Below are 17,211 nucleotides of genomic sequence, written 5' to 3'. Positions count from 1 at the left end.
GTGGACGAAGAAATTTTTAACTGTAAGAGATAGCAGAATCGGAAATAAAGTTAAACATCCCCTTAGGAATAGCAATTTGTCGGATTCTATACCCTAAGAGATAACAGAATCTAAAAGAAAAATACATTAAATACCCCTTTTGGAATAGCAGTTGGTCGAATTTTATACCCCAAGAGATAGTGAATTCGGAAAATCCTTCAAAACTCCCTAAGGGATGGCATTTGGTCGAAATTCTTTTTCCCTAAAAGATTAGACGATCACCCCCGTCTACTTTTCTGGAGAGTCCCCCCGGGCCACAATCGGACTTCACAACTATACAGAAAAAGCCAGTAAATACAAGAAAATGCAAAAAAGTGGACGGGTATTCCACCTATCAAGTGTCTGAAGTTTAGCCAGCAATTTCAGTACACCGTCCACAAAGACGTATTGGAAATTTAGAATAACCGTCCACAAAGACGTATTGGAAATTCAGAATACCCGTCTAGAAAGACGTATTGGAGAATTAAAATACTCGTTCACAAAGACGTATTGGAAATTTAGAATACCCGTCCACAAAGACGTATTGGAAATTTAGAATACCCGTCCACAAAGACGTATTGGAAATTCAGAATACCCGTCTAGAAAGACGTATTGGAAAATTAAAATACCCGTTCACAAAGACGTATTCTGGAAATTTAGAATACCCGTCCACAGAGCGTAATGGAAATTTAGAATACCCGTTCACAAAGACGTATTGAAAATTTAGAATACCCGTTCACAAAAACGTATTGGAAAATAAAAATACCCGTTCACAAAGACGTATTAGAAATTTAGCATACCTGTTCACAAAAGACGTATTGAAAATTTAGAATGCCCGTTCACAAAGACCGTATTGGTTCACAAAGACTTATTGGAAATTTAGAGTACACTTCCAGAAAGAGGTATTGAAAATTTAGAATACCCGTGACAAAGTTGTGATGGAACTTCACGACCACAAAGATATGGAAGGGAAACGCGTGGGGAGGGGGGGGGGGGGGGGGTGAAGTAGACTCCGGCTGCGTAACGAGTGTAAAACCGACTTCAGGGATTTCTTCTAACATTAAAACAAGATTAAAACATTTTGGGATAGATAAATGATTACAGTATAACTAAATTACGGGCATATTCCGATCATATTTTAAAAACGATACAGATTTGCAAAACGAAATTTACAAGCAATGGAATTTACACTTGATTTGGCACTCATACTAGATAAAACACACAAATCATGCATTGTAAGGCTGGTATCAATGGATCATGGTACCTGAAGGGTGGATCCCTGCGCGGTCTTGACTTAAACTTGATTCTGCCCTAATCTCGGGTTTTCGTTGTGCGCTCTGTTGAATCTGAATAACCGATCTCAATTTACCGGATGCCTTTTAAACAATAATTATTTACGTCCGTCAATTCATTAGCCTCCCTCGCAGGCGTTTTTAGGCAGGCGTCCCTCGCTTCCCCCTCCTGCGAGGGAGGCTATTAATCCCTCTAAGTTACATATTGAACTTTAGAAGCACACTAGCATACACACATTGGCACCAGTCGGGCCAAGACGGGACGCTAGCACAGTCTATTACCCGTGCAGTTCGGCAACCATGGACAGCTGTTTCGTCCTTATTAGGACTCGTCAGCATGGCATAGCCGGTTTGCCTCAGTTAAACTTCATCGGCAAAATAAACTGCAGGGCGACTTCGACTCGAACGAAGTGCTTTAAACCACAGCTTAGATCCATGTGGGATCTAGAGCTGCGACCGGGCTAGCGTGATGCCAATTGTGCGGATCACGCATGCGACCTTTGCTAGTCTAAAACTCCGTCGGATAGCCAAACTATCCTTGCGAGTATGTATACATAAATGTGAACTTTAGAAGCACACTAGCATACACACATTGGCACCAGTCGGGCCAAGACGGGACGCTAGCACAGTCTATTACCCGTGCAGTTCGGCAACCATGGACAGCTGTTTCGTCCTTATTAGGACTCGTCAGCATGGCATAGCCGGTTTGCCTCAGTTAAACTTCATCGGCAAAATAAACTGCAGGGCGACTTCGACTCGAACGAAGTGCTTTAAACCACAGCTTAGATCCATGTGGGATCTAGAGCTGCGACCGGGCTAGCGTGATGCCAATTGTGCGGATCACGCATGCGACCTTTGCTAGTCTAAAACTCCGTCGGATAGCCAAACTATCCTTGCGAGTATGTATACATAAATGTGAACTTTAGAAGCACACTAGCATACACACATTGGCACCAGTCGGGCCAAGACGGGACGCTAGCACAGTCTATTACCCGTGCAGTTCGGCAACCATGGACAGCTGTTTCGTCCTTATTAGGACTCGTCAGCATGGCATAGCCGGTTTGCCTCAGTTAAACTTCATCGGCAAAATAAACTGCAGGGCGACTTCGACTCGAACGAAGTGCTTTAAACCACAGCTTAGATCCATGTGGGATCTAGAGCTGCGACCGGGCTAGCGTGATGCCAATTGTGCGGATCACGCATGCGACCTTTGCTAGTCTAAAACTCCGTCGGATAGCCAAACTATCCTTGCGAGTATGTATACATAAATGTGAACTTTAGAAGCACACTAGCATACACACATTGGCACCAGTCGGGCCAAGACGGGACGCTAGCACAGTCTATTACCCGTGCAGTTCGGCAACCATGGACAGCTGTTTCGTCCTTATTAGGACTCGTCAGCATGGCATAGCCGGTTTGCCTCAGTTAAACTTCATCGGCAAAATAAACTGCAGGGCGACTTCGACTCGAACGAAGTGCTTTAAACCACAGCTTAGATCCATGTGGGATCTAGAGCTGCGACCGGGCTAGCGTGATGCCAATTGTGCGGATCACGCATGCGACCTTTGCTAGTCTAAAACTCCGTCGGATAGCCAAACTATCCTTGCGAGTATGTATACATAAATGTGAACTTTAGAAGCACACTAGCATACACACATTGGCACCAGTCGGGCCAAGACGGGACGCTAGCACAGTCTATTACCCGTGCAGTTCGGCAACCATGGACAGCTGTTTCGTCCTTATTAGGACTCGTCAGCATGGCATAGCCGGTTTGCCTCAGTTAAACTTCATCGGCAAAATAAACTGCAGGGCGACTTCGACTCGAACGAAGTGCTTTAAACCACAGCTTAGATCCATGTGGGATCTAGAGCTGCGACCGGGCTAGCGTGATGCCAATTGTGCGGATCACGCATGCGACCTTTGCTAGTCTAAAACTCCGTCGGATAGCCAAACTATCCTTGCGAGTATGTATACATAAATGTGAACTTTAGAAGCACACTAGCATACACACATTGGCACCAGTCGGGCCAAGACGGGACGCTAGCACAGTCTATTACCCGTGCAGTTCGGCAACCATGGACAGCTGTTTCGTCCTTATTAGGACTCGTCAGCATGGCATAGCCGGTTTGCCTCAGTTAAACTTCATCGGCAAAATAAACTGCAGGGCGACTTCGACTCGAACGAAGTGCTTTAAACCACAGCTTAGATCCATGTGGGATCTAGAGCTGCGACCGGGCTAGCGTGATGCCAATTGTGCGGATCACGCATGCGACCTTTGCTAGTCTAAAACTCCGTCGGATAGCCAAACTATCCTTGCGAGTATGTATACATAAATGTGAACTTTAGAAGCACACTAGCATACACACATTGGCACCAGTCGGGCCAAGACGGGACGCTAGCACAGTCTATTACCCGTGCAGTTCGGCAACCATGGACAGCTGTTTCGTCCTTATTAGGACTCGTCAGCATGGCATAGCCATGACGAAATAGCTGTCCATGGTTGCCGAACTGCACGGGTAATAGACTGTGCTAGCGTCCCGTCTTGGCCCGACTGGTGCCAATGTGTGTATGCTAGTGTGCTTCTAAAGTTCACATTTACATATTGAATCACTAAGCAAACAAACAAATATTCAATATTAGCCTCCTCCGCAGGCATCTCTTCTCATCGGAAAGAAAAAAAGCGTTTTTTCGATGCGGGGTTTCTGTGGCGAATAGAGAAGAAAAATAACGCTGGGGGAGGTTGGGAGGGCGAAGAAAAGTTACCAGTCTCCCGCATCATTTAATCACAAACACAGGTATCCCGAATCTCTGAATAAAGGCCATTACAGGGTAGAGTTGGCTCTCCAAACTTTATTGATTGCGTTGAGATATTTAATAAAGGCTGACATGTATCATCCTGTCATAAATTGCTTAATAAGACCTTTCTTGTCTTTATATTATGTGTATTATGTATTTAGTCTTTTCGAAGATACAGCAACTTTTTCAACATTATCATAACTACATAAACTACAGTTACAAGAGAATTTTCTCACCAAAAATGCAACTCCTATTACCCTATATATTTTTGCCTAAGCTTTTATTGTCTGATCTTGCATACTATCTAATGTGTTTATTTATTTTTATTCAAATAGTTGTGGAAAATTAGTAAGGTTATAAAATAATGGCATGATGAAAATAATATTGTTTTGAAAGAAAAAATACTTAATTGTTTTCACTTTTATTTAGGTAAAACCAACCAGAAACTACCTGAGGGCCATGATTGATGCTAAATGCTACAAGGCATGAGAATAGGCAAATGTCTTAAAGCTAATATGGTAGGGGATTTCTTACTTTGATACAGCAGTATAAGTGTAATAGTTTTTTTCAGATCAGATATAATTGCTCTCAATGATAAATCTGTAAAGAACACATTTTTTCTTTTAACCTAAAGATAATAAGGAAAGGGGAAATGTTAGGAGAGTGCTCAATCAAGTTGTTAATTTTTTTATCAAAGGTATAGTCCCATTTCTTCCTTTTTTAGTATTTGCTGTTCCCCATCTGCACCCTAAATAAATTAAAATAGGTCTAGGTTTGAAATTAGACATTTTCATTTAGCACTTACAGCAATATCAAAGATTTTTTTAGAATTTACTTCTCATGTTAATTTCTTCTTTTCCATTGCATTCAATTTTGGAGTAGCATTAGCATTGGTGGATAAAAAAAAAAAAACAGTAGGCCACTATGCTAAAGGTTGGGTTCATCAATATGTAATGCATGACTGGAGGTACAGTAAATTTGTGGATTTGAATTTCCTTGGTGATGGACCAGTAAGTGATAGATGAAACTTTTATATGGCACGCATGGCACCTGAAGTGTATAACTTCTCATTCTATCTTTGGAATGCTGTTTCATCAATTATTTGTTTCTTTGCAAGGGCAAAGCTTGTCATAATGTAGCTTTGATACAAGTGTACATTAAGCCTATTCAGACCGGGCTTTTGGGGGCTTCCTCTGACACAATATGACGTCATTATGACGTCATTTAAGGACATATGGTTATCTTTCGAAACCTTTGCAAAAAACATCTAAAATCCAAATAAATTATCATTATCAGTTTGTATTCAATAAGCGACCGATATTCTTAGAAATTGTCATTGTGACGTCATGACGACGTCACTTAAGTGAGCAGAAACGGGCAATATTTCTGTTTTTTTTAGATATGTATTTCTGTATGTCTTATTTCGATAATCTTATTATCTTGCAGTTGACATATATTATTAGTGACACTGTTTCTATGACAACAATATATGACATCATGACGTCATGACGACGTCCTTTCCAAAAATGTTTTTTTCTACTTTCTATTTACAATAGAGGAATATAAAAAGGATTTTTCCAAATTTAGATGTTAATTTTAAAAAATCAGTGATTTTTAGCTAATTATGTGACATCAGCATCCGCCGTCTTGGATCCGCCATCTTGGATTTAATGAAAGTTATTTATTTTAATCAATAAAAACTGGGTAGCAAAATCTAAAGCTTTTTGACATTATTTGATCATCGTTTCAGGCTATATTAATGATTTCAGGTGGATATGAATGTTTTTTTTTATTTTTACAAGCACTATTTCGAAAAGGTAAAAAAAATTAACAAAAAAAAACACCACCCCTCCCCCCCTAAAATAGTCGGGCCAAGACGGGACGCTAGCACAGTCTATTACCCGTGCAGTTCGGCAACCATGGACAGATGTTTCGTCCTTATTAGGACTCGTCAGCATGGCATAGCCGGTTTGCCTCAGTTAAACTTCGTCGGCAAAAAAACTGCAGGGCGACTTCGACTCGAACGAAGTGCTTTAAACACATCCATGTGGGATCTAGAGCTGCGACCGGGCTAGCGTGATGCCAATTGTGCGGATCACGCATGCGACCTTTGCTAGTCTAAAACTCCGTCGGATAGCCAAACTATCCTTGCGAGTATGTATACATAAATGTGGACTTTAGAAGCACACTAGCATTTAAAGTCCTAAAATAGAGATGTAAATTTTTATTGTGTTTTTTTTTCAAAACTTGGTATAAAACGTTTATATGACATGGATTAACGTTGAGCACGTCGTATTAATAGTTGATCTTAACGACTTTTAAGTCTATGTCTCAAAACTTGGTTGCTATGGTTTCCAAGGTGCGCATATCCAAATTTTGTTTACACCAAACTGATCCCAGATAAATTTTAGGGAAAGTCATCAAATTTCAATGCTCTTGCTCTACTAGTTCAAAAATTATTACATCTCAAAGGTACTGGGGGCCTCAAAAGTCTCCCCCGGTATGAATAGGGTTAATAGAACTTCTATATACTTAATTTATATAAAGATAACAACAAACTTGTGCTTTTTTAATAATAAATCTGTAAAGAAAACTGTTTTATATCAAACCTAAAAGTAATAGGAAAATGTTAGGAAAGTGCTCAGTCAAGCTATTATTGCATTATTGTTATTTTAAAAGTAGAGTCACATTTCTCCTTTTTTCTACTCCCCATCGACTTTTTGTTTATTTATTAATTAATTCCTCTCTACCCCCAACATAGGTCAATAAACATGGTTTGGTTTGAAATTAGAAATTGGAATTAAGCACTTTCAGTAATTTAGGATTTGCCTCCATTGCATTCATTTTTTTAGTAGCCAATGGATGATTCCAGGGTTTCTAAAAAACAACAGGCCAAAGGGTGGGTGCACCAATATGTAATGCATGACAGGAGGTATATTTAATTTGTAGATTTTAATTTCAACACATTCTTCAAAATAATCAGTTGCGGTACATGAAATATTATTAAAGTATGGCATCTAAATCTTTGAAATGCTGTTACATCCTTAATATATTCTTCAAGGTCAAAGCTAATACATAGTGAAACTTCTATGAAGGGAAATAAGAATATTAGACTCACTCTTGAAAAACATTCTCATCAGCTAAGACACCTTGAACTTGACAGCCTTTTTCACAGCAAGGCTTGGTATTTGTTAATTTTCATACTGCTTATTTAATTTTATGGATTGAGTGCTTGCTTGATCCATTTGGAGGGGCCAATAAAATTCATAATTACATGGCAGTAGAAAATTGACATATCTTTAATTTAATTAAAAAAATATTCTAAAAGAACCTAGATCCCTCTAAACCTACCCCTATCAGTCAATAGAGATTTAGGCACTGCCTAAATCTATATCTATATATTAGAACCTTTTTTTATAAGTAAGGCCAGCTTTATCCCATGTGTATTTTCCTTCAACGTTTCACTCGCTAAAAAAATCTGGGGACAGTAACAAACGAACGGACTTCGCTGTGTCTACTTGCACGGCTTCCGGTAAAGGAGGAAAAAAACTAGCTGCACGGCTGTCTCCAGTTTTCTCGATTTTTAGCCTAAATAACAAGTTTCTTGCTTTAAAACACTTGCTAAAAAACTTCTTGCTTTAACAAACTTGATAAAAAAATTCGAGGCCGACCGTGAGCAGTAATTGGGCTTTGATGTTAAATTCCTAGCGCATGCTTACTTTTCTTTGGGTACGACTCAGCCTCCTGGACTGGTATGTATTTATTTATTTTCTATATTCTCATCTTCCAGCTGGTCCACTCATGTTTAATTTGATTGCATATATTTTATAACATTGCATCGTACCATATTACCTACCTATGCGTTATATCGCACCTGAAAACCCTACATCTGACTGCAATTGTTTGTTGTATGACCTGAAACGTCAAATAGAATTGTCATTGCTAGGTGCAATGGTCTTGTGGGGGTTACAAATCACCCCTGTACACCTCCATAGATTTGGGCCTGCGTTCTTGTGATCTTCCTTTATGTACCGAGTTGTGGTGAAGCAAGGCTTTGTATATGTACCTTTTCGTGAAAAGTCGATCTAAAATATTACTCTGTCTGGAAAGGGGAAGTTGCCCCACCACACCACCACATTCGAAACGTCCTACACTTGAAAGTCAAGTTGTTAAAGCCGCATTGTCACCAGTCTACTTCCGGAGGTCCGACGGAAACCTCAACCGTTAAAAGACAAAATAATCTATTAAAATCCGAGATATTAAACAGGCCATCCGCTCTAAATTATCAATCACATCCTCAAAGAAACTTCCAATAGACACACTGCTTTCAATATTTTGAAATATTTTTCGCGTTTTCCGTTAAAAATCATCGGAGATTGTTACATAATCGACCAGAAGTAAACTGGTGATAATGCGGCTTTAAATTTTCCGTCGGTTAACTGCCATCGTTTTTTTCCGTCGGACCTCCGGAAATGAACTGGTGACAATGCGGCTTTAAGTCCTGCTATAATGTATCATATACGTCATAGAGATCACGGGCAGGTTGGCGTGACTCGAAAGTGTAAGGTTCGCACGTGATCACAGTTTGATTCGGGGAATTACCGCGGAATACAAATACGGAAGAGAGACGTGAGATGATTCATGCCAATACAACTTTGATAAGACACAACGACAGATTTCATGCTTTGGAATCGAAGCTCTTGGCTTCAGCAATTTTCTAAAAGGACAATAATATGACACAAGCCAGACCAGAAGACGATCTTAGTGATTTAAACGAGATTCTGCAGCCTCTATTAGACGGTAAATATCGCATAAATGGTACTTAATAAGTGGTATATGTTTGCGCAAATAACGATAGATCAGAAACGTATCGCTTTCTGTTTTAAAGCAAAGCGTTTTATCATTATGTACTTGACCGAATATACGTAAATACAGCTGGAACGGCTCGTAGAACCAACTTAAACTGATACAAATCAATAAGTTCACAAATGAAGTTCTTTAATTATTGTTTTTGGTTTCAATCATATACCAAGACCCGAATAGTGCTGCATCTCTCACTGTGCCTGTGGATGTGTTTGACCCCCCTTCACAAGTTCCTGAGGCATCTGTCGAGGTGAAGGATTTAAAAGAGGTTTATGACAAGACACAGAAGAAAACCACAGCCACAGGCTCTGAGCAGAGAATTGCAGATGGTGTGGTTCACATGGTTGTTAAGGCGTCTGCCCAGCTCAGGTCGATTAGAGTGTTTGTGAGGAGAGTTGAAGAGGCTGCACAAAAGACAAATGACACAATCGGTATGTCTAACAGTTTTCCATGGCTTTCCCCAGGGGCTGACCCCCGGGAAAACCTCGGGCAATGTGGGGCGTTATTCGAGATTGCAAGACAATGTTTGGCCTTGGGGAAGAGGAATTATATCGCATTTGAAAATATAGTACTTACCCATAGGATTACACTGGGGATTTGTATGGTTAGCGGTATTATACAAGATTTCCAGCCGTTGTGACTGGTGGCGGCCATATGAAATCATTGAAATTCCATTTTTAGTGTCATTATTTTTTCTGATCCCATTAGATAACAGTGGAGATAACTTCTTATCTTCAGACTTCTCGGTATTTCATTGATTTATACAGCCTGTTATAAGTTGCGTGCAATATATGGCTCGTTCATTGGTTCATATGTACAGTTGAGGAATAACGAGTTTTGCGCCGCACCCGCCTGTAATAAGTCCCTTGCAATATGGCTCGATCATTGGTTCATATGTACAGTTATAGAAAAAACTGTGTCATTGTTTCACGCCTGTTAGTCACATGCATTATGTGGCTTGTTTATCGGTTCATATGAACAGTCAGAAATAACAAGATTTGCGTCGCGCTCCGCCTGTAGGTTGCGTGCAATCAAATGTCCTTAATTGCTTCTTGTTGAAAAATGTCTAGGAAAAAAATCACAAATGTTTGACATGTATTTCTTGCAAAACAATGGAAACTTCTATTTCCTTGCATACAGCTTATTTGGAACTTAAATTGTTCCAGAGGAGTAGGGATTTTGTCACCTTTTTATTGCCCCATAACCCAGGGAGATTTTAAGCGTATGAATGCTTCTGCAAATCCCCCATGGTTCCCAGGGATCAACCCCTGGGGAAAGCCGCTGATACAGGCATTAGCGAGCTTGGAGAGGTTTGTTTTGTGAAATACATCAAATATGTCTCAGAGTTTTTTTTCTTACTTTGTGATTCATCAGAGGACAATAAACATTCCATATAATTGCTGCTATGCTCACTGTTTTACGACTCATGCAGAGCTCCAGTATCTTCAAGGCCACAGTGATGATATGGAACATTTCATTATTCATGCTCAGTATGCAAACCTGACATGCAAACCTGACAACCAAACCTGACATGCAAACCTGACATACAAACCTGACATGCAAACCTGACATGCAAACCTGACATGCAAACCTGACATGCAAACCTGACCTGCAAACCTTACATGCAAATCTGACATACAAACCTGACCTGCAAACCTGACATACAAACCTGACATGCAAACCTGACATGCAAACCTGACATGCAAACCTGACCTGCAAACCTGACATGCAAACCTGACCTGCAAACCTGACATGCAAACCTGACATGCAAACCTGACCTGCAAACCTGACATACAAACCTGACATGCAAACCTTACATACAAACCTGACATGCAAACCTGACATGCAAACACGTCAAAATTGGGGGATGCCACACGTCTTAATAAAAAATTGCCCTCCACAGTGAGCTAACATGGGAGAATTTTGACACGGAAAAATAAAATCCCAAAATCCAGACAGGTCTGATTATAAAGGGAAAGCTCTGTCTCTCTAAAACAGGCCTTGTATATACGGCAAGAGGAATCAGACAAGTTTGGAATTTATTGTCCATTTTTACCTTCCACAGGGAGATTAAGGAGGATGTGGGAGGGGGGAGTGCAGATAGATAATTAAAGATATATCCAAAAAATTTTGTGGGCTCTTAAATTTTAAGGTGTCCTTGAGTCAATTTTTTTAATTAATGTCGACACTCCCTAAAAATAAGATAAGATGAGGGGATATTGTATAGTTTGACAGGCTGCCACATCCTATTTGCAGGTGCTGTTGAACTCCCTGTTCAAATCAATTACCATGAGATGCACAAAACAGAGCTGTGTGTCAACCTTGATTCTGTGTACAAAACACCATCTGGCTCATTCATCTACTGGCTTGATAGAGTGGAAGTTGAAGATAGAAACAGATGGGAGCTTGTCATTTTTGTTGAGTTCATTGATGGCACAAACTGCTCATTTCAATCTAATGCATTCAGGATTCGTACAAAGCCAAGGGCCACTAAGAAACCCGACAATTCACCATTTCCATGTAAGTATAAGAAGTCATCATCAGTAGATGCACTCATACCTTCATATTTTAATTTTATTTTGAATTTGTTTCAAATTTACCTATAGACCCATCACCTCATGAATCTGACCAAACACGCAGTGATGAGTCTACTGGGCCTTCAAGCAAGAGAAAGCGCATGCAGTCTCAAAGTAAAAATTTTATCTTTCTTAAATCTCTCATAATGAAATTGAAATCCAAATATCAGTGAATTAAACCAGTAACCATTCAAATGTGGAAGTTCTTGTCACCTTACTTTTACAACTTGTTGTTTCTGTAATAGTACAAATCTCGGAAATCTAGGGTTTTTTCCAGCGTTACCATTCTTTTAGTTCCCAAAGGATGAATAAGATGTACAGTCTTTTAGTCTACTAGCTAGTCTACAAACTCTTCTGTGTATTCCAATGTCAACCCCTGCTATTAGCTACTGACAAATTTTCTTTACTTCAGGTGCGAGTGATGTTCTCTCTTCTCCTGGCAGTACATATAACGGCCCTATTCAAATCAATGGATCTCCATTTTCAGGTAATTCACAATGTTAAAGAGCCTTTGTCAGCCACACCTTTGTTATTGTTTTTAACCAGACTTGGAAAACAAATTATGAAAGAATCCCCAAAATAACACCACCTAAAAATAAAATTTTATGCTTTATCAAATTAAATCGAAAATACCTCTCTTTGTTACTTTGCTAGGATGACAAAATGACAGCTAGCGAAGGCAATGTCATCAGTTTACTCTCTGGTCGATTATGTAACAATCTCCAGATAGGAAAATAACGAAAAATATTTTGAAATTCCAAAAGCAGTGTGTCAATCTCCATGGCCTATACCCTGCAATCGTGTTTAGGCAGGTGTTGCTCTAATAACAATAAAAGGCTACAATCTCGAATGATTTTTAACGGAAAACGCGAAAAATATTTCAAAATGGTGAAAGCAGTGTGTCCATTAGACGCTTATTTGAGGAGTTAACTAATAATTTAGAGCGGATGGCCTGTATAGATTTTTTTTGTCTCTTGTCGATTGAGGTTTTTGCCGGCCCTCTGGAAGTAAACTGGCGACATTGGTATCATTATTGGTACCATTATGGAGGCCACTGTTTGTCACCCATTTGAAAACAAAAACAACAGCTGATATGATGACCTAAATTCAAATCTCAAAGAGGTGCTAAGTTTAATTTTCCAAAATAAAATAATGTGCCTTCTTTACAGATCAAGAGGATCATGGGTATTATGATGGAAGGTCCACTCCACCAAGGACCACAGAAGGTGAGTTTATCTTGTCACTTTGTTCTACAAGGGCCATAAAAGGTGAGTACATCTTGTCACTTGTTGAACAAATGCCATGGAAGGTAAGTCCATCTTGTCCTTTTGTTCTACAAGGGCCATAAAATGTGAGTCTATCTTGTCACTTTGTTCTACAAGGGCCAAAAAGGTGAGTCCATCTTGTCACTTGTTGAACAAATGCCATGGACGGTAAGTCCATCTTGTCCTTTTGTTCTACAAGGGCCATAAAATGTGAGTCTATCTTGTCACTTTGTTCTACAAGGGCCAAAAAGGTGAGTCCATCTTGTCACTTGTTGAACAAATGCCATGGACGGTGAGTCCATCTTGTCACTTTGTTCCACGGCCAAAAAAAGGTGAGTCCATCTTGTCAGATATTTGGCATAAAAATAACAATAAATATAAGGAAATCCACGGATGACTATATCCGGCCTCCACTTTTTGAAAACCTTGCCCCCCACTTTTTGGGAACTCTTGGATCCGCCCCTGAATGGTTTACCAATATCTGCTACCGAATTTCCTTTTGCCACCTTCTCTTAGATATGGTGCTCCGCTGATTTCATTAGGGGTTGCCTTTGTAAGATTTTTCGTTGAGGAGGGGTAGGGGGGTTTAATGCTATGTCATAAATAATGTAGACACTTTTACTGACTCCTGCAGCTCTTCTCACGGATTACTTGGAGGCCCAACGCGCCAGCATCAAAGAGCTCCACGTTAAAAAGATGATCTGCACCCCTAACGCGGATATAGCATATCACGTGGAGCTCAAGGGGCCGTATTACAGGAGTAAGGACCAGGAGGAGGGAGACGTTGTCGGGTTCTTTGAGCAGGAAAAGACAGGAAAGACAGTGATTGCGTTACTGACGCATGACAATGCCCGAGAGGCGCGCATGGCAGGAGTCATAAGTCGTTCGGCATATCTACAGGGAAACGTCCCATCTGGGAATCTAGGTAAGATTCTTTACAAAAGGTGTGATCCTGAGTGGCGTGTAATAGAGGCAAGTTAGGTCGTCGTAAGTAGGCATATCAATAAATCGTTGTCTGCTTTTCAAGGCTTTCTTTTTTGAAAACGCTTAAGCACTTGAAAATAGGTTGAAGACAGACAAAACAGGAGTCGAGAGATGCCAACGTTTCGGATTTTACTATGAATTCTTCATCAGGGCGGCTACAGGAATAAAACCCAACAACCGTATTCATTTGTACCCCTTTGCACTGCCTAAGTACAGCACAGTATAGAACATCTTTAAGTTTCTGCTATTGTGTATAGGTATGACCGATACAGTTTGCGTCATCGGCATTGTCCGCGTGAAAGTCACTGGACCCGTACAGAATGGTGAGCGCGTATATGCATCACTCGACCAGCCGGGACTAGCCGTCCCCGAGACGCAAATACCCCTGCGGAGGATGGCCGGAAAGTCACCAATTCTTCTTGGTCAGACGCTTGAATCGCGTGATGCAGCCAAGATGAGTGACGTCTCCTTGGTGAAGTGCTTTGTTTCCATAGTCATGGGAATCCAGTCTCGGCAGATGGCTGACGCGGTGTCGAGTCTGCAAGATCGCGTACACAACACGATTAATGACGCAGTCAAGTCCGAAAAGAAGAGATTTGTCAGAGGTAAGGTATAAATTATAACAAAAACTTACAAGAACAGGAGCCATCTTTTAAAGTCTTACAAAGGACCTGCCTAAGACAGTCAAACGTCTCTTTTATATTGACTGTAACGTTCGGTGTCAGTAAAAGTTGCTGATTGACTCGTTACCCTCAAAGAGTTGTTATGCATTTCCCTTTTACTATTGATCACATCCTGGCCCCAGTGACGTTTTGTTGTTGATCTACAGGGTTGATATGGAGGTCCATACTAGTATTAGCCATTCTTGCCCTAATGAACGTCTTGTTGTTAATCATCAGGATTGATATGCATTTCCATATTAACATTGGCCATCCTGGCCTTACTGAAGGTCCTGTTTTTATCTACAGGGTTGATATTGAAGTCCATACTGGTATTAGTCGTTCTGGGCCTACTGGCAGTCTTGTTGTATGAGTTCTTGATGCCCGGCAGTGCTTTACGTTACTTTATTTGCAAGCGAGGTTCCATCAGACCACAGAGAGACGTATTCTTCACATACGAGACTTACGACATGCAGACTCCTCGAGTCCACGGCATCGAGTTTACTTGGGCGAACCTGAAGAAGAAGATGGGGCTTACATTCAGAGCTTACAACAGAACAGGTACTTTTAAGTTAGCTTTTTGATGAAAAGCGCACCTTCATTGATAACTAAAACAACACCCTTGCGCCCATCACCTTGTGTGAATATGGTTACTGCTCCCAACACAAGCATAGCTCCTTGTATTTACATGACCAGAAATATGTGCATCGCATAGTTTTTACATAATTTAAACTGGGCCCATAACCTGTTGTGTCAGTAACGCATCTTGGGGGATGGTTTAGGGTGTTTAACCCCCCCCCCCCCCCCCTTCGGCTGCCAGAAAGCCATATCTAACAAAAAATTACCCCCTCCCCTTTTGCCACTGAGCCAAACCCCCCTTTAAAGAAAAGCTAGATCCGCCCATGTGTAGTTATTGCATTTCACTTAGTATGTAATACTGGGCACTGTTTACCAATCAAGTAGAGGTCTGAGGTATTTTTTTCTTTTGAATAGGCATGCATTTTTACTTGAACCTGGACCGCTGTGCATATGGAGGTGTGGTAATGGTAGGGTCTTTACTCGACCACAAGAAACAAGTACGCGGGGCAGAGGTGTTTGCTGTAAACTCCACGTGTAGTGGTGTTTATTACGAGATGGGATCCGGAGAACAGGGGCAGTGGCATCCATACACAAGCGCACGGGACTTTGTCTGCATACCACCTTATAACTAAATCCTGGTCTACACCAACAAAAACTTGTAATGAAGCAGTGAGAAAGTGTCTCATTGCCTGGCTTGACATGTGAACAATTTAGTTGTAATAGTTATGTGTCTTATGAATTCACCTGAAAGCCTGGTACATGGTTTGCTTTGCTTAGGCAAATGATACTGCAAATGCTTGTTTTAGCACCTAGCTTCCAATAAGCACCCCTCCCACCCAAAAATGTGTGACTGAACCAAAGACTTAAAGCACCCATACTTTTTTAACAATGAAAGACACATACCAAAAAAATTGGTTGGAGTTGTTCTTGTTTCTTTCTTACAGTCCCAAGATTTGAATCCCCTAGTGAATAAAAAATAAAATATCAGGGCCTTAAAACAAGCATCTACATTATGCCACACAAGGTTTTGATGCAGATTGCCTGTACTAAAACGTACAAAATATTGGAGATTTGATGTGGTGCATCTACTTTTTTCTCATAGTCACTGTCTGAGAAAACGTCACATCCATGGTGACCACAAATAAATGACAGTGCAGGCACGAGGCAACGAGGGCTGAATCTTTAGAATTATTTTTATAAATAAATTTGTATTTTTATAAAGTGCGACTGTAACCCTGTCCCCCAGATCTGGTAAAGTGCACAAAAATAAGTATAACAAATGTTTACAGTAACAAATCAAAGTAAAACATGAAGTGAGAAATAAGAAATGTTTGGTGGTTACTGCGGGTCTTTCTAAAGTATTATATACTGGTATTATTTATTTTATTTTGTACATTTATTAAAGTTTCATACACTTGGGCTGTGTGGTTTACGAGTTTTATCTTACACTCCAGGGGCTTTTATTCTCAAAGTATCTGAGAAGTCTGGAAAGTCACATTTGTAAGGGCATGTGATGTACTTGATGCCGTTTGTGCTCTCTATTAAGAAAAATGCTGGGGGCTGCACAGCCATGCCCCTACTGCTTATTTTCTTATAATTTTAGAAAAAGAGAAAACTAGGGTCTTATGGGCACTAGAGCACTGAAAAAGGACAATTTGAAAATCCATACTTAATGGCATCCACAAATATATGATCATTTGTCTTTTGTCCCCCGGTCAAAACTACAGTAAAATGTATGAAGGACATGAACTGGATCTATAGAATAAATCCTTGATCGGTAATTGAGGAAATTTGACACTTTCTAAACTAAAAGTACAGCACTTCTCCTCGTCCTTGAAAACTAAGGGTTTTTTTATGTGCCTAACTGTTTTACTAAAGGAAACGAAATGCGAGAAAAAAAAACAGGAGTTTCCGAGGATGATGAGAACCACAGGTAGCCACGGTAAACATAGGGCGAAAAACAAAATGAGTGAAACGGAAAACAACTTGTTGAAAAGACGTGTAGTCTAGTGTTGTGTTTATGTTTAGTTTTTGCGTGTTCTCTGGCCCTATTAAAACGCCTTTCGATTTTTTTTTAAGATTGTGATTTGAACTCGATTTGATCTTCGTTCTGATAAGCGTTAATGTTGAAAAAAAAAAACACCAAGGCGCTTTAATATGGCCAGAGAACACCCAAAAA

The 17,211-nt window shown here is 40.2% G+C and overlaps 1 protein-coding gene across 1 annotated transcript; it reads left to right on the top strand.

The window, feature by feature from the left end:
* The first annotated feature begins 8,690 nt into the window (after positions 1–8,690).
* LOC5502071 lies at positions 8,691–16,451 on the top strand. The gene is made up of 10 exons (XM_032370336.2): positions 8,691–8,906; positions 9,140–9,400; positions 11,226–11,489; positions 11,576–11,659; positions 11,958–12,032; positions 12,715–12,771; positions 13,445–13,735; positions 14,052–14,399; positions 14,763–15,014; positions 15,447–16,451. Exons 1-10 carry the CDS (start codon positions 8,840–8,842, stop codon positions 15,662–15,664), a joined length of 1,917 nt encoding a protein of 638 aa, XP_032226227.2. The 5' UTR covers positions 8,691–8,839; the 3' UTR covers positions 15,665–16,451.
* Positions 16,452–17,211: the final 760 nt, after the last annotated feature.

The sequence above is a fragment of the Nematostella vectensis genome, chromosome 5 (genome assembly GCF_932526225.1).
Source record: "Nematostella vectensis chromosome 5, jaNemVect1.1, whole genome shotgun sequence".
Lineage (NCBI taxonomy): Eukaryota > Metazoa > Cnidaria > Anthozoa > Actiniaria > Edwardsiidae > Nematostella > Nematostella vectensis.
This window is presented reverse-complemented; position numbering and strand designations above follow the sequence as displayed.